At 39.8% G+C, this 24155-nt stretch overlaps 3 protein-coding genes across 6 annotated transcripts in view; all 3 read right to left on the bottom strand.

Annotated features, from left to right (window-relative positions):
* Nucleotides 1-12405, bottom strand: part of MRPS35 (mitochondrial ribosomal protein S35) — a 42519-nt gene extending 30114 nt beyond the window's left edge. Inside the window, exons 1-4 of the mRNA XM_036760792.1 lie at nucleotides 12402-12405; nucleotides 11264-11491; nucleotides 2012-2061; nucleotides 429-596 (exon numbers count right to left, since the gene is read on the bottom strand). Coding sequence (XP_036616687.1) covers nucleotides 429-596; nucleotides 2012-2061; nucleotides 11264-11491; nucleotides 12402-12405 — 450 coding nt within the window. The remainder of the gene's footprint in view (nucleotides 1-428; nucleotides 597-2011; nucleotides 2062-11263; nucleotides 11492-12401) is intronic.
* A 7722-nt stretch (nucleotides 12406-20127) lies between these two features.
* REP15 (RAB15 effector protein) lies at nucleotides 20128-22700 on the bottom strand. The gene has a single exon (XM_036759462.1). It carries the CDS (start codon nucleotides 21161-21163, stop codon nucleotides 20453-20455), a length of 711 nt encoding a protein of 236 aa, XP_036615357.1. The 5' UTR covers nucleotides 21164-22700; the 3' UTR covers nucleotides 20128-20452.
* The window catches only part of PPFIBP1 (PPFIA binding protein 1), a 77280-nt gene continuing 75818 nt past the window's right edge, over nucleotides 22694-24155 (bottom strand). For all 4 annotated transcript variants that reach the window (XM_036759460.1, XM_036759458.1, XM_036759459.1 and 1 more), the window contains 2 exons: nucleotides 23824-23889; nucleotides 22694-23736 (listed from right to left, as the gene is read on the bottom strand). In XM_036759460.1, the coding sequence (XP_036615355.1) occupies nucleotides 23650-23736; nucleotides 23824-23889 (153 nt within the window). In that variant the 3' untranslated portion in view covers nucleotides 22694-23649. The remainder of the gene's footprint in view (nucleotides 23737-23823; nucleotides 23890-24155) is intronic.

Here is a 24155-nt window from a genome sequence, read left to right as displayed (position 1 = left end):
TATAATATAGTTTCCTATTAATCAGATTATTAGCGTGGAACCTCACACTGTTTCAGGACTGAAGAAGTGGGGGCTTGCTTGTCTCCTCAATGCTCTACTGTCTTCCTAGAGAAGAAAAAGGGAACTATCTGGACCAAGAGTAGAATTTTCATACTCTCTCTGACAAAACTTCTGAATCCTGCATACTTTACCTTTCTACTCCCATGGCTAAAGCAATAGAGGTAAGCAGTTTAGGTAGCAGCTCCATTTACCGAACTTGGATTCTTTTGGCCCTGCCTCGCATAATTAAGAATGAATTGCATTTATTACATGGGCACATATTAAAATTAAATGTGTGGATATTATACCTTAGTTCAGTTACTAAAAGCAAGCAAAAATCACTTTTTTTTTTCTTTTTCTCTAACCAAAAGAATTGAAACTCATTTTACCTTTAAAAGTTCTAGATTTCCTTCCTTGGCCATGGGTACTCCTTTTTCCACTGGATAGCCCATTCGAATAGGAAGAGGCACTGCTGAGGGTTTAAATGGTGCTGCGGCAGGGTAAACACTCATCCAGTCCTGATCAACTGTCATCTTTGTTGTCCTCGGATTTGGAACCTAAAGAATAAACATAAATATTTAAACAGGAACGTATTTGTTCATGTTCAATTTTTTTTTCTTTCAAAAAAGTGAAAAAAAAAGCAGTAACAAACTAAAGTGAAATATTTGCAACAGAAAGAAATAACTTGGGTTTTAGTTCAGGAATTTCATGGAATAAGAGGTATCACATCCCTTTTTAAATCAATATATCAGAATCTATCCATCCCACTGAGGAAGAATATTTCATTAAAGTACATTTCCACTGTCTCTTCAAACCCTAAGTATAGGGCTTCACCTTCACTCACTTCCTCCCCTGAAAATTATTCCTCTCCATTCATTAATTCACATTATGGAAAACACATTTTGCAATTGGATTGTTATAGCTTCCTTTATTTAAGGCAAGGAGGGCAATCCTTGAAGTAACTATATTATCAACATATATGTAAACATTTAGGTTTCCCAAAATTATTCCTTAAAAATTTCTTGGTCTCTTTCCCTTCTCTCAAGATGGAGGACAAAAAGCCCCCAAAGGAACCAAAGGAAAAGAAGGTCAAAAAGAAAAAAAAAAGAGAACAAAAGGAAGATGTGGCTGAAAAGGCTATGAAAAAGCCTTGAAAGCATTGCAGTAGGAACCCAGTCCTGGTCCAAGAGATTGGTAGATACTCCAGGTCTGCAATGTATTCCCAGAGAGCCACGTACAAGCGGAAATATGCTGCACCAAAAACCCAGATTGAAAGGAAAAAGAAAGAGAAGGTGCCTGCTCCTATCTCAAAGCAAGTTGATGGTGATAAGAATGGAGAAGCCCGTGTGGTAAAGATTCAAAAAATGCCTCGGTATTACCCTGAGGATGTGCCAGAAAGCTGCTAAGTCATAGCAAAAAGCCCTTCAACAAGCATGTGAGGAGACTTCAAGCTAGCATCAAGCCAGGCACTGTTCTGATCATGCTCACTGGCTGTCACAGGGGCAAGTGAGTGATTTTCCTGAAGTAGCTGGCTAGTGGCTTGCTACTGGTGGCTGGACCTCTGATCATCAACCGTGTTCCTCTGAGAAGGACCCATTAGAAATTTGTCATTGCCACCTATACCAGTGTTAACCTTTCAGGTGTGAAAATTCCAAATCATCTTACTGATGCTTACTTCAAGAAGAGGCTCTGTAAACCAAGACACCAAGAAGGAGAGATTTTTGATGCAGAAAAAAGAGAAATACGAGATTACAGCATAGCACAAGGATGATCAGAAAACAGAGGACTCTCAGATCGTGCTCCAAATCAAGAAAATTCCTCAGCTCCGTGGCTACCTGCATTCTGTATTCTCTCTCTCCAATGGAATTTATCCTCACAAACTGGTGTTTTAATTGCTTTCCAGAGAACTCTTATTAAAATATTTGAAATAACAAAAAAAAAATTATTGATAAACGTTACCTTTATTGCTTACCTGTTTTCTGTGCTTTCCATTTTTAGATGTTTTATTGCTTTCTTTTTTAACTAGAAGGCAAAATAAAGAGTTTTAAAAATTCACTTTTTTAACGTAGCTTAAATTTAACTATAAACTCATAATGGCAACTCAAAGTTACTTAATATTTAAAATTCAAGGACAGTAGTGACCAACAAAGATGGTGAGTTGAAGGATGAAATGCAGCCAACTCCACTCTAAACTACTACAACAAAGACTTTAGAAAGAGCATCAAACCATGTGATTTCATTTGATATGACTGTGGAATCCAAGGAAAAGATCATGAATCATTTTTCTGGCTGTGATCAGCACAGATAGACAGACAGACAGGTCTGAGGGCAGTGGGGACTAGAGCTAGCCAGGAAGGGGCCAAGCAGAGCTTGCCAGCAACAAGACTGAATTGGAACCTATGACTATATACTAGGGTAAGAAGCAGTCCTCAAATCCAGCTGGGTTAAGTCTGAAAGGGGGCAGGAGCAGGTGTCAACTGGCAGCTCTGTGGCTTGTACCCCAGAGATGGGTCACAGATCCAACTGAAGAGGCGATCTACACCTTTAGGTGGGGGGTCTGAGAACGGGTAGTGGGCAAGGAAAAGGAAAAGCAGGAAGCAGCAGTTATGTGATTTTGACCCCCAGGACTGTCAAATTAATCAAATCACTAGTATCAAAAATGAAAAAGAATTCACAACAAATGAAGACTCAAAAAATCATTAGAGACTATTTTACCCAACAGTATGCCTTTAAAACTAAAACTTAAAGGAAATAAGTGAATACTTCTAAAAATATAAAACGTCCAAATTAAAAGGACAAAAAATATAGAATTTAAATAACCCAATCTCAGAAAAAGAAAATGAGCAAACCAAAAATGAATTCCTACCCACCCCCTTGGGAAAAAAACAACAACCCAGGGACAGAGGGATTTGCAAAGGAATTCTGCTAAACATTCAAAAGACAATTAATTCCAGTATTGTTTAAACTGCAACCAAAAATACCAAATTCCTCCTATGATACAATGATATCAATACCTAAAAAAAGGCAGTGAAAATAAAGAAACAAAAAGTAGATTAATATCCCTAGTGAATATTGATGTAAAGTTTTAAAATAAATTATCAAGGAGGCTACAACATATCAAAAAGATTTTTGCATAATAATCAGGATGTATTTACAAAAGAAATGCATAGTCAGTTCAATAAACAACAAAAATCACATTATAACAAGAGATGCAGAAGGTTTCTGACAAAATATAATACTCACTTCAGTTCAAGACATTAAAAAGCATAGGAGTAAATGGACTGTTATTATTATTATTATTAACAATAATAACAATAATAATTGCTAACATATACATAGTGCTTTAAGATTTCTAAAGCATTTTACAAATATTATCTCATTTAATCCTCCAAACAACCCTGAAAGGTAGGTATTATTACTATTATCCCTATTTTACAAATGAGAAAACTGAGGCAGACAGGAGTTAAGTGACTACCCAGAATCGGAGGCTGTATTTGAAGTCAGGTCTTCCTGGTCCAGCACTGTACCACTCAGCTGCCTTTATTTAATACTGTAAGTAGTTTCTATCTAAAGCTAAGAGCCAGGATTAAACGTAATGAAGATAAATCAAGAACCCTTTCCAGATAAGGAATAAGCAAGGATGTCCATCATCACCACTATTGTTTGATAAAGTGGTAGAAATGATAGCTATAAGAATAAGACAAGAAAAAGAAATCAAGCAAATAAGCATGGGCAAAAAGGAAACAAAATTATTATTGCTTTTTGCAGATATGATTAAAGAATACTAGATGGTCAACTAAAAATTAATTCAAATAATTAATAATCTCAGCAGAGTTTCAGGATATAAAATAAATCTGCGTAAACTATCAGCATTTTTGTATTTTACCAAGAGCAGAAAGATAAAATGAGAAATCTCATTTAAAATAATTACAGAATGCATTAAAATACCTGGTAGTCTATCTACCAAGATACACATAGGAATTGTATGACTACAACTAGAAAATACAATATGTACAGAAATAAAAACAACCTAAATAATTAGGGAAATATTAATTGATCATAGCATGGAAAAGCCAGTATAATGACAGTATTACCTAAATTAATTCAGTATCATGCCAATATAACTACCAAAGGACTGCTTTAGAGAAAGAGAAAAAATAACAAAATTGATCTGAAGGAATAAAAGATCTAAAGAGAAATAATGAAAAAATGTGGAAGGAAGGGGGCTTACTAGTAGACTATATCAAACTATACAACAAAGTACCAAAATAACTGTTGAAGAAACTGAGAGGTCATTAAGTGAAACAGATTAGGTAATACAACCTACCAAAGCAAAAAGTAGTAATTAACTGACAAACCTAAAAACCCCAACTACCAAGACAGAATATCACTATTTGGCAAACAACCACAGGGAAAACTGGAAAGCATTCTGGCAGAAACTAGGTGTTGACCAACATTTCACATCATATGCCGAAATGAGTTTTAAATGGTTACATGACTTAGACATAAAGGTTGACATCATAAACAAAATGGAGAAGGAAGGAATTCCGATCTATGGATAAGGGAACAGTTCATGACCAAACAAGGAATAGAAGGGAAAGGGCTGATTTCGATTAAGTAAAATGTAAACATTTTTACACTAAAAACAAAAAAATTTTATCCAAAAAACCTAAAATTAGAAAGGAAACAGGTAACTGAGGAAAGAAATTTTTGCAGCAAGTTTTTATGAGAAAGGACTCATTTCCAAGATGTAAGAGGTACTGATTCAGATCTTTAAGAATAAAGTCATTCCTCAATTAATAAAATGGTCAAAGGATATGGATAGATTGTTTTCTAAGGAAGAAATCCAAGCTATCAATACCCAACGAAAAAATGCAAATTAAAGCAACTCTGGCGGTCTACTTTCTACCCACCAGACTGGCAAAGCTGACAAAAAAGAAAAACGATAAATGTTCATAGGGCTGTGGTTAAACAAGCAAATTGATGGATTGTTTGTGGAGCTGTTTGTGCAATGATCCAGCCATTTTAGAAAGTAATTTGGAATTGTTATTCCCTAAAAGTTACTAAACTGTGTCTATCCTGTGACCCAGTCATATTATTACTTGGCCTTCACTCTAAGGACATCAAAGAAAGAGCAAAAGGATCCATATGTATAAAAATATTTCTAGCACTGCTTTTGTGAGAATAAAGGATTGATAACAAAAGGCGTGGCCATCAATTACAGAAAGGCTGAACAAATTATGGCATGCTATGGTCCATGGAGTCACAAAAGTCAGATACGACTGAACAAATGAACAACAAATTATGACATACGAATGTATTAGAATACTACTGTGCTTTAAGAATGTAATGAAGTACATATTAACTGTTTCCTATGTGCAAAGCACTGGGGACACATAGGGAAATATAGACAGTTTCTGCTCTCAAGAAATTCACATTTTAATAGGGGAGACAATACACATAGGTTTCAGTTGCAAATCAGATAGGCCCCAGGGTCCTTAGGATGCAAAGTAGATGTTAATGACTCTTTAACATTATTTCCATGGAAAATAGCGTATCAATTTCTCATGTTGAACCATTTGACAATGCCAAGGACTTTCATGACAAGTACTTTGTTTTTTGGATCTTCAATAGATGTAGCTGTAGCATATGTAGCAGTTGCCAGGCTGCATCTCCATAAGACTTGCTTCCGAGGTTGATGGCTGGTGGCACGGGGCTGGAAATATTACTATTTTCTTAGGGTCGGGGTCCTGGAATGTCTCCATTCAAGTCTAATGAAAGATGGTGGTCAAGGTGGTGGTAGTAGTTTAACTTGCCTGACACATGCTGCCTCCTGTTTTTCTCTCAGGGTGCCTTTGTTGTCAATTGGTAAGGATGGTTTCCTCCTTTTCCATAGGAGTTGCTTCCCTCAATGATGGCTATGAAGTCTGAGCATGGAGCAGGTGGTCTGGGGGTGCTGCCACTTCCAGCTCTCCTGTGCTGTTAGTTGGTCTAAAGCTGGCGGTGGTGGTGCTGGGGATGAGGGCATAATAATTTCTTCCTTCAGTGATGGCTGGGGGGGGGGGCAGGCTAGAAATAGGTCTGGTCATTTGAGGGGCACTGATATTCTCAAGGCTCTGGACTGTCTTCACCAGAGTCTGGGGGAAGATGACAGTCAAGGTAGTTTGACTAATCTAGCATGTCACCTGCCTTTGGGTGGCTTGTTCTTCAGCTAGGCTGGCTTGCTTAACCTGAGGGTAGCAGTTGGTTGGCAGGTTGGTGAAGATGGCTGGCCCCTTCTCCACAAGAGAGATGCTTCCCTGGATGATGGCCATGAGGGCTAGGCTAGAAGCAAGATCAGTGGTGTCAGGGGAGGGAGAAGTGCTGCCATCCTCAGGGCTCTGTGCCAATTTGCCTGTTCATGGCAACTGGTCAGCAATTGTTGCTGGTGGTGATGATGACTGTGGGCCCCCTTCTGCACAATGATTTTTCCCCTCAATGATGGGTGTAAAAGTTAGGCTGGAAGCAGGTCTAGCAATCTGAGGGACAATGCTATTCCCAAGGCTTTTGAGTTCAGAGTCTGGTGTTCTCTCCTTCAAGATCAGAAGGGAGATAGTGATCAGGGTAGTGGTGGTGGTCCACCTTACCTGGCACACGGTGCCCTAATCTCTCTCCTACGGAAAGAAACTGGGGAAGATGTGTATAAACTATTACAGAGGAAAGTGAGCAAAATCAGGAGAAAAATGTATATAATAACAACATTTAAAGACAAACAAATGATCAGTGTAATAACCAACTGGGATTCTAGAAGACTGATGATGAAACATGCTACCAACCTCCTGACACAGAGGAGATGGACTCAGGGTACAGAATGAGGCATATATTTTTTGGACATGGTATGTTAGTAAGCAAAACAGGCTCTTAGCACTTAGTTGGCTTTTGTTTCCTTTGAGTAATTCAGTGTATTTCATTGAGCCTTACTAGCTGCTAAGGCCCAGGCCCAAACCCCTATTAGGTGGAAAATCTATGTGGGTGTGGATTGGTAACTAAGGTGGGGCTAACTCAGGGGAGGGCCTAGTTTACACGAGTTTGAGTGATAGGTTTGGGACATCAGAGGCTCTTAGACCACGTGGGTTTAAGTGGCCTCTTTGTGACGATTCTAGGTCACGTGGATGAGTTGCATGTGTGACTCACCCCTGACCCTGAAAAAGATATAAAACCAGGGGTTGGCTTTCTCTTCTTTGGAGCTCTTTCCCACAGCAGTGGTGGCTCGAGTGACTCTGGGCCAGCCCATGTTATGAGCTCTCGGGCTGAACCTAGATGTTGGTAACTAGGAATCTGTGTTTGGTCTGTCTGTCGATGTCTGTAATTTGTATAGGGCTCTCACTGCTGGTGTGCTGATGCGGAGATTCCAGGCAACGATTGCTGACCAGTTGCCATCAACAGGCAAACTGGCACAGAGCCCTGTAGCTAAGGGCCCTCCAGCTTGTAACCCGGATGCTGGGACTTTGTTAAACTCTGGTAACTATGTATTGGTATTTGAATCAGACAAGGTCTGTCTTGTCCATGTTTGTACTTTGTTTGTATTTTGCTCTGAAGTTAAGGGTGCTGGTTTTTTCCCCTGAAATAAGTGAATGATATTTGTATGCTGAATTAAAGTAAGCTTGTCAACCCCTTAACTTTGCTGTCCTTACTAAAGCAGATCAAAAGAACCTGTGCTTTTGCAGCGTGTTGGCAGCTTTCTGGGTACTGGTTGTAGGTGGATCTTACACCCCCAAAGAAGCTGCTAGCCGGATTGTTGAAACACATGGTTACTACTGACATTTGTTTTGTTTAACTGTATTTGTTACAAGAGTCTTTTCTTTTTTTTTTCCCAAGGGGGAGGGAAGTTGGAAGAAGGGAAAAGTTTTTTGTTAATTATCTTTTTAGGAACAATAGTTAAAATTTATTAAATCTAATGAGAGAAAAGTCAAAAGAAGGTAGGCAATGTTCTGATGGTCATACAGAATCATACATTTAGAACTAGAAGGGATAATAGAAGTCATCTCTTCTAACCTCCACTCTCATTTTATGGATGAGAAAACTGAGGCCCAGAGAGGTTTACAAGTAGTGTCAGTGCATTCATACTCTAGGCCCTCTGACACCAAATACGGTGGTCCTTTAGTAATTATTGCAACATAATTATACTATACTACAGGAGTGGTTATGGTAAAGTAGAAAAAATGGACTTATGTGGTAAGTGCAACACTCTAACCCTCCATTTCTTAAAAAACTATCTTTTGAAACTTGACTGGCTTAGGACACTGAAGGTACAAACTGTTACAATCACAGATGTTTGTTGAACAATGAGAGAGAACCTCACTTGAGATGTCCTCAAGGCATGCCCTGGCTGAATATCCTTCTCCAGCTCTGGCTTCTTTTTGTTAACTGTTGAATAACCTAGGATTATCTTATTTTATCCCAATATCCAACCTAGATTACTAAATGACTGGCCTGAGTCAGGTTCAGTCCAGAAGAACTGGCTTAATTTGTAGGATCAATACAGAATGATCTTACTGAATTCAGTAGAAGATGGGCAGTGAAGGTCAGCCCAGAAGTTTATGCTTCTGATGGTGCTTTTGGTGATGCCTCTAGAGATGGGGGTGATTTACTAGGAAGTGCCCTTGCCCCATCCCTGGGAGAATGAACAGTAAATTGCCTATGGCCATTCAACAAGCAGAGTCTGATGTGAATGTGATAAGAATGATACCCTGAAGATAACTGTGGTCTTTAAGGCTCACCAGCTGTGCTGGCCTTGCCAGCCTGGTAATGTAAGCCTCTATGGGATCTCATAAATCATTTTACCTACAAAGCAGCCAGGAGGGATTGGATTTTTTAGAATGACAGTGATTTTCAATCCCTTAGAATAGGGATATTCTAATTAAGAAAAACAGAAAAGAAATAGAAAAAGGCAAATGTTGGAGAAGTGCCTAAGGACCTAATGATTTTGAAATCCTAATGGTTATCACCTAAGTTCTCGGTGGGGAAACTATGGAAAGAAAGCCCCTTCCAACTTTAAAGGAGGGAGTATTTGTGAATGGGTAACTGCTTGGTTTTGAATGGCTTTTCCAGAAATGTACTGCAGCTGAACAAGCAGTCCTCAGTCCTATAACACTAAAAAAAATAGTCATCATACTGAGTAGTGCCATGTGGGACTCCAACTCTTTGAGAATGCAAACTAAGGCAAATCTCCAGAATTTGAGAGTGGTCGAATAACTGCATTAAAGAAGGAAACTGAGTTTGTTTTATTTGGTAACAGAGAAATTTGTTCAGTCATGCCTGACTCTTTGTGACACAATCTGGAGTTTTATTGACAAAGATACTGGAGTGGTTTGCCATTTCCTCCTCCAGCTCATTTTACAGATGAGGAAACTGAGGCAAACAGGGTTAAGTGACTTGCCCAGGGTCACACAGCTAGTGAGTGTCTGAACTCGGGTAGACAAGTCTTCCTCACTTCAGGCCCAGCACTACATCCACCGTGCTACCCAGCTCAGTGACAGAATTTTGCCACGTGGACTTTGTTGTGATTTTTTGGTGTAAATAAGTTGGGGAGGCCCTTGAAAGGACAATGTTTCATTCTCCCCAGGAGCCCAGAGGCACTCCTGGAATTAGGGAAATGGACAAAGGTTGCTTTAATTTACCTTTTTCTATTTATTAGTGATTTGTACCATTTTTTCATATGGCAATTGATCGCTTGGGTTTATTCCTTGGAAAACAACCTCTTCATATTCTTTGAATATTTATCAACTGAAGATAGATTTGAATCAGTTCCTTATTTATCCATAACATTGGGAGTCCTCCCTGTATTGAACTTGTGAGAGCACTGAGACAAGTTACACATAATGGACAGTCATGGATGGTTTACAATCAGCATCCTTTAGAGAAATATTCACATCAATGAAACTGCAAATTAATGTATTTTCCTATGTAACTCCAGAAGAGTACTCTACATACAGGCTGTTAACACTTTTTGACCCCCCAAAAAATCAAATACTGCCACACCTATTTTCAAAAATTCAAGTTAAACACTTGTGTATATATATGTATATGAACAAAAAGCAATAAAAACATATGGCATATTATTTTTTTTGGCAGACAATTTGCCAGTTCCCATATTCAACTTACCCTAATGCTAGTTCACCTCAGTTTGTCATTTGCAAGGGGTATTAATCTTGTTCTTACTTGGCATCCAAGAATTTGCAAAAATGGGAAGTCGAAGAAAAAAGGCAGGTTTCAGGGGGACTGACCTCCTGGCTGTTCCAAGAACAAGACACTCCATCTCTTGACTCCTCACATTTTCTCTTACTGTTCTCCCTGCCTGAAATGCTCTGACTTCCCTTTCTTAAGACCCAATTAAAATTTAATATTTTACTGGAAGCCTTCCCCATCTCCTCTTAATTCTAGTGTCTTCCCACTATTAATTATTTCCTATTTATCCTGTATACACAGCTTGCTTTGTACATATTTGTTCGTAAATTGTAGATTCATTGAGGGCAGGGGCTGTCTTTTCCCTTTTTAAATATCCTCAGCGCTTTAGTACCTTGCCTGGCACAAGGCAGGCACTTCATAAATAATAACGAACAATAAGTGAAGGGCTGATTTCAGCTGCATTTCAATTACTTAACCAAAAATGGGACAGGCTGCCTCCAGAAATCACTGATCCAAGGGCTTAGAGCAGGGAAGGCTTTCAGGACATTTAGGACAATCCCTAGGTCTTCTTTCGAGTCAAAGCTAAAATCTCACTTTTTACATGGAAGCCTTTCCTCCTGCGACGGTCTCCCATTTGTCCCGTACACGCCTTGTTTGTACACGGTTGTCTGCAAGTCGAATCTCCCGTTTGACTGTAAGCCTCTTGAGGGCAGGGGCTGTCTTTTTGCTTTCCTTTATATGCCCAGGGCTCACCACAGGGCCTAGAGCACAGCTGTTACTTTGTAAACGCTAACTGACTGCCGTGCCCGATCGCACGCGTTTGCGAGACACAGCTTCAGGGTTCAGAGCCCAGGACCAAGCTCGTCTCGGCCTGGCCCGGGCCGGGCCCTGTGGCTACCCTGCGAGGCCCCGGGTCAAGCTCTAGCGCTTCCCACCCCAATCCCTACACAGCTCCCGTCACCTCTGCCCCACGCCGGCCCAGGAAAGGGAGTGCCGACCCGGGGGTGAGGACAGTCAAGGTCTAGAAGGGGACGGGGGTCGGGAGGGTTGAACTCACGCGTGTTCGGAATATGCGGGTCACTGGCCGGAGACAAAACCGTAGCGAAAGTACGCAGAGGCCAGGGCCGAGGCAGCAAAACACGCCAGAGAGCGAACACGGGCGCCGCCATAGTTTCCTTCCACCGGCGGAGACGGCAAGCCGCGAAGGACACATGTAGTGACAAAGCGAAGGGGGCGGAGATTGTGGCTGTTTCTGTCTCCTGATGAATGGAATGGAATCCTAGACCTGCGGGTAGAAACACTGGGAGAAGGGGACGTGAAAGGAGACAAACCTGCTAGCATGACCATCATCTTCATCATCAATCACATTTATAGGACGCCTTAATAGGTACAAAACGCTTGAGTTGCCACAACCTTGGAAACGTTGTTCCAAGTTTTTATCATCCCCAGTTTTAAGGCGGAGGCCGTTGGAACTTGAGACGTTGGGACGTCTGGTTGTCTAAAAGTTAGGGTGCCAGGGCTCTCCTGATTCTGATTCTTTCCGACATATGTGTGCACATATGTACGTGTATGTGTTTAGACATACATATATGGACATTGGCATAACAAAGAGCACTAACTCTGTATTCAGAGAGAAAGAGAAATGGGGGGAGGGAGGAAAAGAAGAAAAGGAGGTAGAAAGGAGGAGGAGGAGAAGAAGAAGAGAAACGGGAGGAGAGAAAAGAAAGGAGAGGAAGAGAAAAGAAGGGGGAGAGAGAGAAGGAGGAGAGAGGAACAGAGGAAGGAAAGGAGAGAAAGGAAGAGAGAGGGAGGGAAAAAAGAGAGAAAGGGGGCAGAGAAAGAAGAGGACAGAGAAATAGGAGAGGAAAGGGGGGGGGAGAGCATTGAACAAGGCTAGAGAGAGGAGAGGCAAAGAAAGGTGCTGGTGCCCAGTATAGCAAAAAAACAAAACAAAAAACAGCAAGGGATAAGGAATAAGAGGGAAAATAGAGATCAAAGATCTTGAGAAATTGGATTTAAAATTGTTTAAAAAATTAAAAGTTATTAGCCAAAAAAGTATGAAATAGCAGCAAAAGTTAGAACAACGTTTCATAGCATGATAAATCTAGGGCTAGAATGGGCTTTCATGGTCCTCTAATTAAACCCTGTCATTCTACTGATGAGGAAACTTGGGCTGTTTAAGTTAAGTTGCTCACCCATGGTCTCAGAAGCAGGAAACATGAAAAACAGGATTTGAATGAAAGTCCTATGACTCCAGAGCTCTTTATACTATATACCATTGCTGCATCCTGCTATTGTTTAGTCGTTTCGGTGGCATCCAACTCTTCGTGATTCCATTTGGGGTTTTCTTGGAAAAGATACTAGAGTGGTTTGTCCTTTCCTCCTCTAGCTCATTTTACAGTTGAGGAAACTGAGGCAGACAGGGTTAAGGGTCCTGGGACCACAAGTAAGTGGCTGAGGCCAGATTTTAACTCAGGAAGATGAGTCTTCCTGACTGCAGACCCGGTACTCTATCCACTGTACCCCCTAGCTGCCCTGCTACTAAGTGCCTACTTAATGTGTCAGCCACTGGGGGATACAAATATGAAAAATAAAATGAAACAGTCCCAACTCTCAAGGTACTTAGATTCTATGATTCTTTAGATGAAAGCACCATCTCCTTTTCTGAAACTTCTAGTTTTCTATACTAAAATCAAAGTTCTCCAGTGCTTTGTGGAGTATGTTTTCATAGGCTATTTCAGAAGAGAACACTGGAAGGGTCAGTCAGGCTAGAAAAGTTTCTAGGTGACAAGATATGTCTGCATTTTGAGGTCTATACTAGTTAAACAACTACAGGCTAACTTGTTAGAAGGTTTTTTCTAGGTGGTGAGAGGACACCTTTAGTCAGGGAAACCTATGGAAGAAAGAAAAGAATGACTTTTAATCCTGTGCTGGTAATGTTGAGATTGTTATTAAACCATTGACACTCTTAAGTGTGAAATCCCTGTCCAATGACTAATGAATAAGTTCACATACCCTAGAGGAAAGGAAAAAAATCAGGCCCTGCCCTCAAGGAGCATACATCTCAATGGAAGAGACAACAGGCAAATAACTGCATACATATAAATAATTTGTATATGGAGTAAATGAAAGGTGATCCCAGGGAAGACACTAGCTGTGGGGGAAGAGGGAGGAGGGTCTGGGGAAAGTCTTTTGCAGAAGGGAGGATCTGAAATGACTCTTGAAGGAAGATAGGAGTTGGAGGTGAGGAGGGAGCACTTTCCAGGCATGAGAGTAAGCCAATAAAAAGACTCAAAATCCTGACATGGAGCATTGTACTTGAGGAATAAGCAAATAGACCTGTGTAGCTGGATTATAGAGTATGCTGAAGGGAGTAATGTGTGAAAAGATTGGAGATGTAGGAAGGGAGGTTATGAAAGATTATGAAAGGCTTCAAATGATAATTTTACATTTCATCCTGAAGGTAATAGGGAGCCACTAGAGTTTATTGAGTAGGGAGGTGGAAGGGATGGTCACAGGGCCATCCTGTGATTTAGGAAGAGCACTTTGACAGCCGAGTGGAGGACAGACTGGAATGGGGAAAGATTTGAGGTATGAATAACATCAGGAGGCTATAGTCAAAGCAGGAAATTAGGAGAGCCTGCACCAGGATGGCAGCTATGTGAGTGGAGAATTAGGAACATGTAATGTTAATGGGATGTTAGGAAGATCTTCCCTGTCCATTAATAGGCCTATGTGACCACATGTGTTCAATCACAGCTGTGATACATCCTGAGTCACATAGAGCCCATTGAAGGAAGAACTTGCCTAAAGAGAAGCTTGCTTAGGGGTGGCTTGCTTGTAGGAAGGCTTTCACACCTTTTAGTACTAAGCTAATTATGCACTGAGTCATGAGGATTGTGATGCCTTCTGGCTCCGAGCCTATTAGCCAAAAGTGTATATGTAACCTGAGGTTGGTATTTTGCTTTGGGGTTCACTCATGAGAAGGACTTGTTGTTTCCCTGGAAGGGACTCCGAGTAGCCGTTTGTTCAGGCTCCCCCCACCCCCAACTACTCAGTTGTAGTGATGCTCCTCCAATCTGGTAGTGTATGTAGGTAGTTGTATTACTTTAATCAGACAGTTGAAGCCATCTGTTGATCTTTATGCTAATTTCTCTGCTTGTATTTTCTCCACATTCAGGGTGCTGATCTTTTCCCTGCACTAGTGAATGTAATTAAAGTAAGATTGTTGACTCTCTTAAAGTTGCCTTTCCTTTAAGAAAAGCAGATCGAAGAACCTGTGCTAGCAAGCCATCCTGGGTGTGCCAGGGTGCTTCCTGTTACAGGCTATATGTAAGAGATGTGACGTTGGAAATTCAAGACTTGGCAAAAAAAAAAAAGGATATGTAAAGACAGTGAGGAGTTGAGGGTGACAGTAAGATTTCAAGCTGAGTGACTGACATAGTTATTACTGAGGGAATTAATTTTTTTATCCTGTATCTTCTATTTGATTTTATACTACAACGATGCTGTTAAATCTTAAGTCTCCTGTCTCAGGTTTGAGTGGAGAAGCTTATGTGTGCTAAAATCCAAACCTCCCCCTCCGATGTCAGATACCAAAGATACCATATTGCTAATTAAAGAAAAATTTTGTTTTCAATACGCTCATAAAACATTGTCTCAGCATCTCTTACATGGTTTGTGGCATATTTCTGAGAAGCTAGGACAACCTAACCTTGTGCCATCTTTAACAATTAAGGGAATTTTATTAAATTCTCCAACTGCCAGTAAGCCTTCCCATATCAGGGACCTCAGGGAGTAGGTCAGACCTATAAATTTACAAAGGCATTCTTTAGAGATAATGAGAGGTAGTCCTCATGACATATGGGGACTATGCCCACTTTCTGTGATGCGACCAATAATGATCTTTCATCTCTGTGATGCTAGCCAATTAGATGATTTCTGTTCTTTGTTCTATGCTTATAAAAATGTATTGTACCCTCAATTCAGGATCTCTTGGCCTGAAGCAGAGCCATTTTACTCATCCTTAATTATCAGGTCACATGCCCCTCATAATAAACAATGTCTTCCTTGAAGATTTGGCTCAGTTTACCTCCATGACCAATTTCAAATGAGACATTATTCTATTACCCAAGATAGTAATAGGAAAGTTGAAAAGAGAGAAGGTATGGGGGGAGTAGAGGAGAGGGGTATCCAGATAATAAGTCCAGTTTTGGATATATAGTTAAGATATTTATAGGACATTCTATTTAAGATGCCCAAAAGACGTGATAAGGGACTAGAGCTCAGGAGAAAGACCAGGGCTGGATATACAAATCTAGGAATCATCTTCATAGAAATGATCTTTGAAACCAACAGAGATCACCAAGCAAGATAGTAAGAGGGAAAAGAAAAGAGGGCCCAGGACAGAGCTTTAGGGGACAAATGGGGTGAAAGAGAGTGACTAGTCAAGGATGACTCCGTGGTTGCAAACTTAACTGAAGCATTTATGATATTGCTCTTGTCAGCAACAGGGAAGCTCAGATGAGGGGTGGGTTTGGGAGGAAAGATAATGAGTTCTGTTTTCAACATGTTGAGTTTGAGATGCCTATAGAACATACAGTTTAAAATGTCTGATTGTAATGGTAATGTGGGACTGGAACTGAGAAGAGAGACTAGGTCTAGGAATATACATATATACACACATTATATACATGCATACATACATGTGTGTACATACACATGTATTTCCAGCCTATATATGTGTGTGTGTGTGTGATTTGCACAGGCATAATGGTTAATGATATCATTTAATGGAATACTTAGTCATTTTGCCTTGCAAGATGAGCATAATAATGTCTACCATGAAAATAGTTATCTGTAGAAGAAAAAGTATATGATGGAGCTTGACAAGATCCTCCTGACCAAGCCAATATAGACATTGATACCCAGTGAATTCAGAGCCAAGTAGAACTGATAAGTGCGGCAACTACCTGGAAACACCAGACTCATGGAGCCACAGCTAGTTCTCATGCTTTCCCTCTCAACATGCAGCATTCTTCAAAAATCATATAATGGGCTCACATACAATTCTAGTTTTGAGGTTTCAGCATAAATGAATGAAGCATTTTTTTAAGTGCTTACTATGTACAAAGCATTGTGCTAAGTATTGGAGACAAAAAAAAAAAAGACAGTACCTGTTTTAAAGGAGCTCACTTTCCAGTGAGGGAGGTGGTTGTTGTTGGTTGTCCTTTTTCTCGAAGAGGACCATGACATCAGGGAGGTGATGCCATGACATGCAAGTGAATTGGATTTAAGTGAAGGAGGGCTGTGCAAAGTCACCAGCCACACTCTCTCCTCCGAGCCATCTGGGTCCAATGTCGAGATATAGAATGGGATGTTGGAGATGGGCCTCAAGGAGGGGGTCAATACATATGGAAGATTTCACCAGCTAATCATATGGAAAGATCCTATGGTCCTTAGGGTGTTAGTGGCAATGTAAAATGCCAGTTTATAACATAATATCAGTTTTTGATGTTGAATCATTTGAAAGTGCCAGTCAGTCAATACAGATTTATCAAGTGGCTACTATGTGCATAGCCAGAGGACTTTGGTGGCAAGCACTTTCTTTTATGGGTGTTCAACAGCTATGGCTGTAGCACCTAGGGGAGTAGTGTCTTGCCTGCATCACCCAAGGGATTGCTTCCCAAGATGATCATGGCTGAGGGCACCAGGCTGGAAGCATTATTATTCCCAAGGCTCTTGACTCCTGTGCTATTTCCATCAGGATCTGAGGAGAGATGGTGATCAAGATGGTAGTGGTGGTTCGATGTGCAGGGTACATGGTGCCTTCTGTGTCTCCCTAAGGGTGACTTGTTGCTCCATCTAGGCTGACATGCCTGCCTTAGGTATGGCGATGGTTGGACTTCTGTCCACGGGAGCTGCCCCACCCCCCACCATGATGACCATGAAAGCTGGGCTGGAAGCAGAACTAATGGTCTGGGAGATACTGCATCCCGTAGGGTTCCTGCATCCATTCTACTGTTGGTGACAGTTGGGAGTGCAGCTGCCCTTAATGGCAGCAAGTAGGGTGGGCCCCCCTCCACAGAGATTTCTCTCCTCAATCATGGACCTGTCTCTGTGGCCTGGTTGATATTACTATTCCTGGGCTCTTGGGCTCAGGTTCCTGGACTTTCTCCACCACCGTCTGAGGTGAAATGGTGGTTGAGGTGACAATATTGATTTACCTAGCACAGGCTGCCTCCTGTCTCTCCCTCAGGCTTTCCTAACATTTCTCTCCTACATAGCATACTCTACTTTTATACCATATCAGCTTTCCAGCTGCATGGAATGAGTGGTCTCCTGATGCCTGTGCATCAGTATTCCCCATTCTTCTTTATCCTGATCTTGCTCCTCTTCTGGTTTTCAAAATGGGCGGTTAGCTTTATGAGAATGTTCACTAGACCTTCAGGGTTATCTTCAGAGGCAGCCTGCTAACCTGGTGCTCCTTTTTGAACCCCCTTGTCAGAAATTTCTGTTTACCTGTCTTGCTAAGTAAAGCCCCCAAGGTGAATCACACGTAGACTCTATGGGTGTTGAAAGCAATGTATTCATCACAAGTAAAAGATTAGAAAGATCTCTCAGAATGGTGTCTCGGAAAGAAAAGGGGTCAAAATATAGAAAAAACCCAAGCCTAAATGCTTCCGTTGGTTGTGGGTATAATACCCACAAAAAAAGCTAACAATAGCCAGAAGGGCTGGGGGGGGGGGGGGCGATGCATAATACTGCAATTATGTGAGAGGACAGCAGAGGACAGCAGAGGACCAAGAAATAACCCTCTTATCCAGGCTATCCCACTGATAGACTTTGATTCTGTAACCAATACTAAAGAGATATGATTGCTATTTTATAATTGAAGCTGCAAAGTGTTATTCATCTTTCATTCCTAATTTTTACTGTTACTCTCTTGTGATTCTAGAGCTTTGGTTCCTCTCTACTGATGTGCAAATTAATTAAATGATTTCTGCTTTGAACTAATGAGTTCCCTGATTGGTCCAAGAAGAGAGAAGCACTGAGCAGAACTTGTGAGCTATGGCTTTGCATTGAGACTGACTCAAATTCTGCCTTGAAGCTCATGCAGCTTTGAGTGGGGAGACAAGATACCTTTACAAATGTGAGCAATAATCCCTTTGTTACCAGCAGCAGCAGGTCATATTCTGCGAATATAACTGTATTTGTGCCTAGGGAAGCGCCAGGGTGAGGACCCAGCATGATGTACAGCGGCACAGATGCCAAGGGGCTGGCACAGGTTTCCTACAGAGCACAGGGCGGTGCTTAGGTATAGTGTGGACTAGATTGCCATAGTTTGAATCAAGGGCTCTTCAGACTTAAGTCTGTGATTCAGGATATTGTGGCATCTTGAAAAAGCACTTCAGACGTCTAATGGACTGAACCCCATGCCTGATACTGCAAAGACTGACTTTGCTTTGGGAACCCAGAGCTCCAAACCAAATTTGACACAACCACCCCTCTCAAGTTCCCAGTGTTTGGAGGGGTAACACCTTTCCAATGCCACTTCCCATCATCACAGGGCTCTGAAAGGTTGCAAATCAGCAGATACCACTTGAAAACTATAGCTAGCAAATATGCATTTCTGGCTGCTCTAATCCTAGTAATTCAGAATAGCAATCTTCTGTTAAACGGTAATATCTCATATCAAAGTAATGTGGTTTGGGGAGGACAGGACTCTGAATCTCAACGCTTTTGGAGAAAGTTAATTTCTTTTTCTGAGGTCCATTTTTTCTGCACAGCTAGAAACTAATTCAGAGCAAAGCACCCTTCCCAACTATCTTCCTGCTCTTGCTGACTCATTACTTTCTTTTCCCTAAGCCTTAATTATCAGCTGTACAGAGATATGCCCTGGATTGACAGTTGGGATGGGTGGGGGTGGAAGAGGGAGGAAACATGTTCCTTCATTTGAACAAATATTTGCTTGTTCTTGAGAGCAGCGTGGCGCTGCTGCTGGAAAGATGTAGGAGTCTCCCATTTAAATCTTGCCTCTGATATTTGCTATGTGATCCCAGTTGCTTTGCCTCTGACCCTTTGTTTCCTCATGTATAAAATTAAGATATCTGTGTTGTTGAATTGTCAATATCAAATAAGATAATGTGTGTAAAATACTTTAGAAACTCTTTAACCCCCATATAAACTCAATTATTATTTTTCTCTACATTGATTATTGCTGATTTCATTGGTATAGGAGTTCTTGGTGAGGAAATTCCTCTCCTAAAGCAGATGAGCAGAACTTCTCAGAAGTTAATTCTCAATCAAGTTTAAAGATGTCCTGGCTTATTCATCTTTAAAGCAGAGATCTTGCCATCTGTATTAAGGAGATATTAAAAATTCACATCATTTTACACACCATAGTTCATTGGAAAGAGTCCAGAACGTGGGGTCACAGGATCTGAGTTCAAGTTCCGTCTCTGCTACTAACTACCCTCTGTGATCTTGGGAAGGAAATCAACATCTCTGGGCCTCATTTTCTTCATTTGTAAATGAGGAGGTTGATCTAGATGACCTCTAAGGTCTCTTTTAGCTCTAGATCTGTGATTTTATGAGTATTATGGTAAACATTATTAAATGAAATTGTTAATTTGCATAATAGACATAGGCATCAGACAAGTAGCTTCAAAAGGGTATATTCCTCCTTCCCTCAGGTCCATTCTGTGGACAGTGGGTATGCAGGGGAAGAAAGTAAGTCTTTGCCCAGTTTTGCATCAGAACCCAGGTTTTAAACTGGTTTGTGTATTTTTCTTAAGCTCAAACCTGCTTTACTTTCCCACTCTGCACCCTACCTCCTCACAAAGGAAGTATAAATACACACACTTGACAGTTTGGGTAGGTAAAATTCTAATCTTATTTCAAACAACAGACACACCCTCATTACAAGGCAAACTTTCAAGGTTGTTTTATTGGCTTTCTAAGCAAATGAACAAAAGTTACATGGCATGGAATTATGTTTTTTTTTCCCTGAAGGTTTCTTCATGGCTTTTTTTCTTTTTCAGGATCACAATAGTACAATCATTTGGAGCATGACTTGGCTAATTTTGGCCACCAAAAGAAGTTAATCTATCAGTTTATACAATGCTGTTCTAAATCCATTTAACACATTAAATGTATTAAATAATGCTCTTATGCTTGAAAGAATAAAATCCTTTGCTTTGATATATGAGTTTATATCTGCTTGGCTTACTTACCTATCTAAAATTCAGAGAAAATTAATATAAACCTTGCCCATCTCATTCAGTCTAGCACTTTTACACATGTAGTTTTCTAACAGTTCTTTGGTAGACAGACAGTTCTTTGTGTTTAAGATAAAATGTTTTACAGCCTTCTCTCCCGATAAGCAGTTTTGAATTTTCTCATTTTTGATACTGTCCAAGAGAACTCCTCTAATGTCTTTAGGCTTTCCTGGCACACCAAAGATGATAAGTAAACCCAGACAGTCCTCACCAATCAAATTACAGAATTCTTCCATCTTCTCAAACCGATGTCCCCCCATAGAACACACGTCTAATACTGCTTCCTTGCCGAGCAGGTCACAGGGATTAGATTCAACACGGAGGTCTGAGGACATCTGTAAAGTCTGAACAGCCAGCTGAAATAGGATTTCCTTATGAGATCCCCAGAAGGTCCAGATCCAATCAGCCCCAAACAACATGGCCTGATTCTTGGTCATTTTGTTAGTAGTAATCTTCTCATCCATTCCATTTTCGTGGCAGAAACTAACAAAATGAATTAAAAAGATCTCATTCAGTGTGTTGGAATCTGGGTACAGTTTACTTTGAGGGTCTTCGAACCCAAGGTAGTCCTTCAGTTTCTGAGCAGCATAGACCACAGCTCGACTGAAAATGTCACCCATAGCAGTGAGATCAGGCTTGTCCTTCTGTGTCACTTCTTGAGATGATTTTTGACCCATCTTCTTGACAATCTATACGACTTCAAAATTTCCAGAATGAGATGCTGTCAGGATAGATTCTTTTTCACGAAATAAGTTTTGTGGATACTCATTAAAGCCGCTGTTATTGTATGTGGTCATCTCTGTTTTCCAACCCTAAAGCACTAACTATATAGCCTGGCATAGGTAGATAAACAAATTATGTTTCCTGGTTTGTCAGCTGGGTGTATTCTGTTTGGATTGACTCAAACTGGTTTAACAAGGTTTGGTAACTAACATCCACACAAAGCATCCAGTCTTCTCTAGAGTTCCACAATTTGCTTTTCTCTATTTTATACTCTCAATATTTGCTTCCTAAACAGTTTCAAATTTTTAGTTGAATTCAAATTAGCACCTTAATTCCTTTTGCACCCTTCCTTTCACAGTATCTCTTTTTACTTCTAGAAATTGCAGGTGATGCCAATGAATTAATTTTTCATATTTCTACCCTCTTGCACTATGACCACCCGTCATTAGCCCAGGTGCCTACATTCCTTTTATTACTAGCAATCAAACATCCCAAGTAATAATCTCACATTTCTGTTCCTTGGTATGTATTATATGTCTCTACTGATGTCACAAAATAAGCCATGCAGGTTGTCAAAAAAATGTAAAAAAGACTAAGAATCAGAATACATGGAAATTTCCAATTGACTTTCTTATTACATAGAAATACCCAGTAGTGCACGCAGTTTGATAATTTTCTTTCTAAAAACCATGTCATAAAAATCATTAGCTAGACTGTACTAATTGTGCTAATTTGGCATTTATATTATTCTCCAGATATTATTATTTAGGAAGTTGGTAAGGAATTTTCCAATAAGCAGAATGCATGGCCATTTATATTAAAATATGAACACAGCATATCAATAAGTTTCTGATGCCATTATCAACTAATGAGTGGTAGGGTTAAAGGTAGAATAATAATATTCTAATCAACTCATAGTAGTTATAAATAAATAATCTAAAACTACAAGACCTAGGAAGTATTTCCTGGTGACAAATGGAAAATTTATGTCTCTGATATTTAAATAAAGTTTACAATTTATGTATCCTAATAGTATTTATGAACTCCCTTAAAATTCTTGAGCAGGACTACTTCCCAGATTTCCTACAGAATAAAGGAGTCAATGTGTACTTATTAGCAAGACAATTGATGTACATACCTTATTGGTTCAAAAATTTCCCAAACCCTTACAAAAATACAATAGTAGGCAATACTTTTATTTGTAGTTTTCTCTTCTCTTTCCAAAGAGCACAGGACCACTGAACTATAGAAGAGCTTGGGCTCCATTTAACAGCACAAAATTGGCATCACAATCTACTTTTCCAGTGTAAGAATACTAAACTGATGGGATAGAAATTTATTTTGGGATAAAACTTCAGGAAAGTCATCTGTTTTAAAAGCTCCATTCGTTGCTAGCAGGAAGGGTTTACAATTAAAATATACTAGGCAACCTACTGATAGAGTTTTGATGTGGTAATATGTTTACAGAAGGAAAATGAGGAGTTTAATACATTTTTCTATAAGTTTATTTTTTTAATTCTTTCTAAATGAATCCTTTGGAATAAAAAAAAACTATTCTAGTTGCAGAATAAAAAACAGCCCTCAAGTTCTTCTTCTTAGGTAAAAGAATCTAGGATTTGAAGTCAAAATCTTAAATAGTATAATATTCCAACCCATGGTAGAAAAATAATTCTTGGGGATTTCAGATTTACTAACTTAACCTGTCACTAATTTTGTCACAATGGTCAACACTGTCAGCATTTGGTAAGATAAGAAAGTCTTGAGTTCAAAAAGTCTAATCTTTCCAGGAACCAGCTGGCACATTTGCAAATGGCAATCAATACTTGTTTAAAAACAACAACAACAACAATCTTTTCATTATCTTCCTGTGTCATAAAATAAAAGTTCTGTTTGCTATGATTTAATATATTTAAGTGTGTATACATGCTTAGAAAAATGTACAAAAATAAGACAGAAATAGTAAAAAGGCATGTAAGGACATAACTGTGACATTCAGGTGAACACATTTAATAGTTAAGGAATTCTGTGTATTGATGTTGAGAAATTTATCAGTGACCACTTAATTTTTGTTTAAAAAAGCCACAGTAAATGAAATGGAATACTTTACTTAATAGCTCTTTTCTTCCAAAATCTTCCATTAGTGTGAAGAGGAACACTATAGTAACATCATTTAAAAAGCAGTATTTTAAATATGTTGCAGAATTGTACATTAAATAGAGTAAAAACCATTATACTACCACTCAACAGTGTTTCATTGTTCATGGCAACTTCAGAATAGGCACCTATCCCACCCCCTCCCTTATCCCCTTGAAAAAAATATCACTTCAAAACAAGTAGAAGTGAGCACAATATTAACAATCTGCAGCCCAACACATCTCCAGAATGTGTTTCTGAAACAGGATAGAAAAGAGGACTCCTAATGAGTACCCAGTTGTCACTGTCACACATTGGAGTCTTCGTCCGTAATACTAGCACTAGGAGAACGTGTGGCAAAGTCTTTAAACATGTCATCTTCTTTTAACATGTGCTGGAAAACAAAGAGTGAGAGTCATACTTATTGTGAATCAAAAGCACAAGGACTGTATAATCTTAGACAGACATGTTAGATACTTACTGTTAAATTGTTGATGCCTTCTGAAAATGCCCCAATTTGCCTTACTGTTCCTTCTGAGTCTTCCATCTGCATAATACAAATCATCCAGAGGTTTTTGGATTTCAGACAAATGCAGCAAATTGCCAATAATCTAAGTCGTAATACTACATATTATACCTAATGAATAGGTGTGGGTATGACAATATACTTGGGTCCAGAGGATGATGTAGTAATATCAAACGGAGCAAACCCAACCTTAACACACAAGTATTTTCTCTTGGAATTAATCTAGCAAGCAATCGCTTCTATAAACCTCAGAATGCGCACACGTAATTAGTAGCTTAACAAGAGTT

Source organism: Trichosurus vulpecula, chromosome 5, assembly GCF_011100635.1.
Source record: "Trichosurus vulpecula isolate mTriVul1 chromosome 5, mTriVul1.pri, whole genome shotgun sequence".
Taxonomy (NCBI): domain Eukaryota; kingdom Metazoa; phylum Chordata; class Mammalia; order Diprotodontia; family Phalangeridae; genus Trichosurus; species Trichosurus vulpecula.
This window is presented reverse-complemented; position numbering and strand designations above follow the sequence as displayed.

Coding starts and splice junctions, on each gene's coding strand:
- REP15 (XM_036759462.1), bottom strand. CDS start 21,163: ATGGGTCAAAAATCATCTCAAGAAGTGACACAGAAGGACAAGCCTGAT.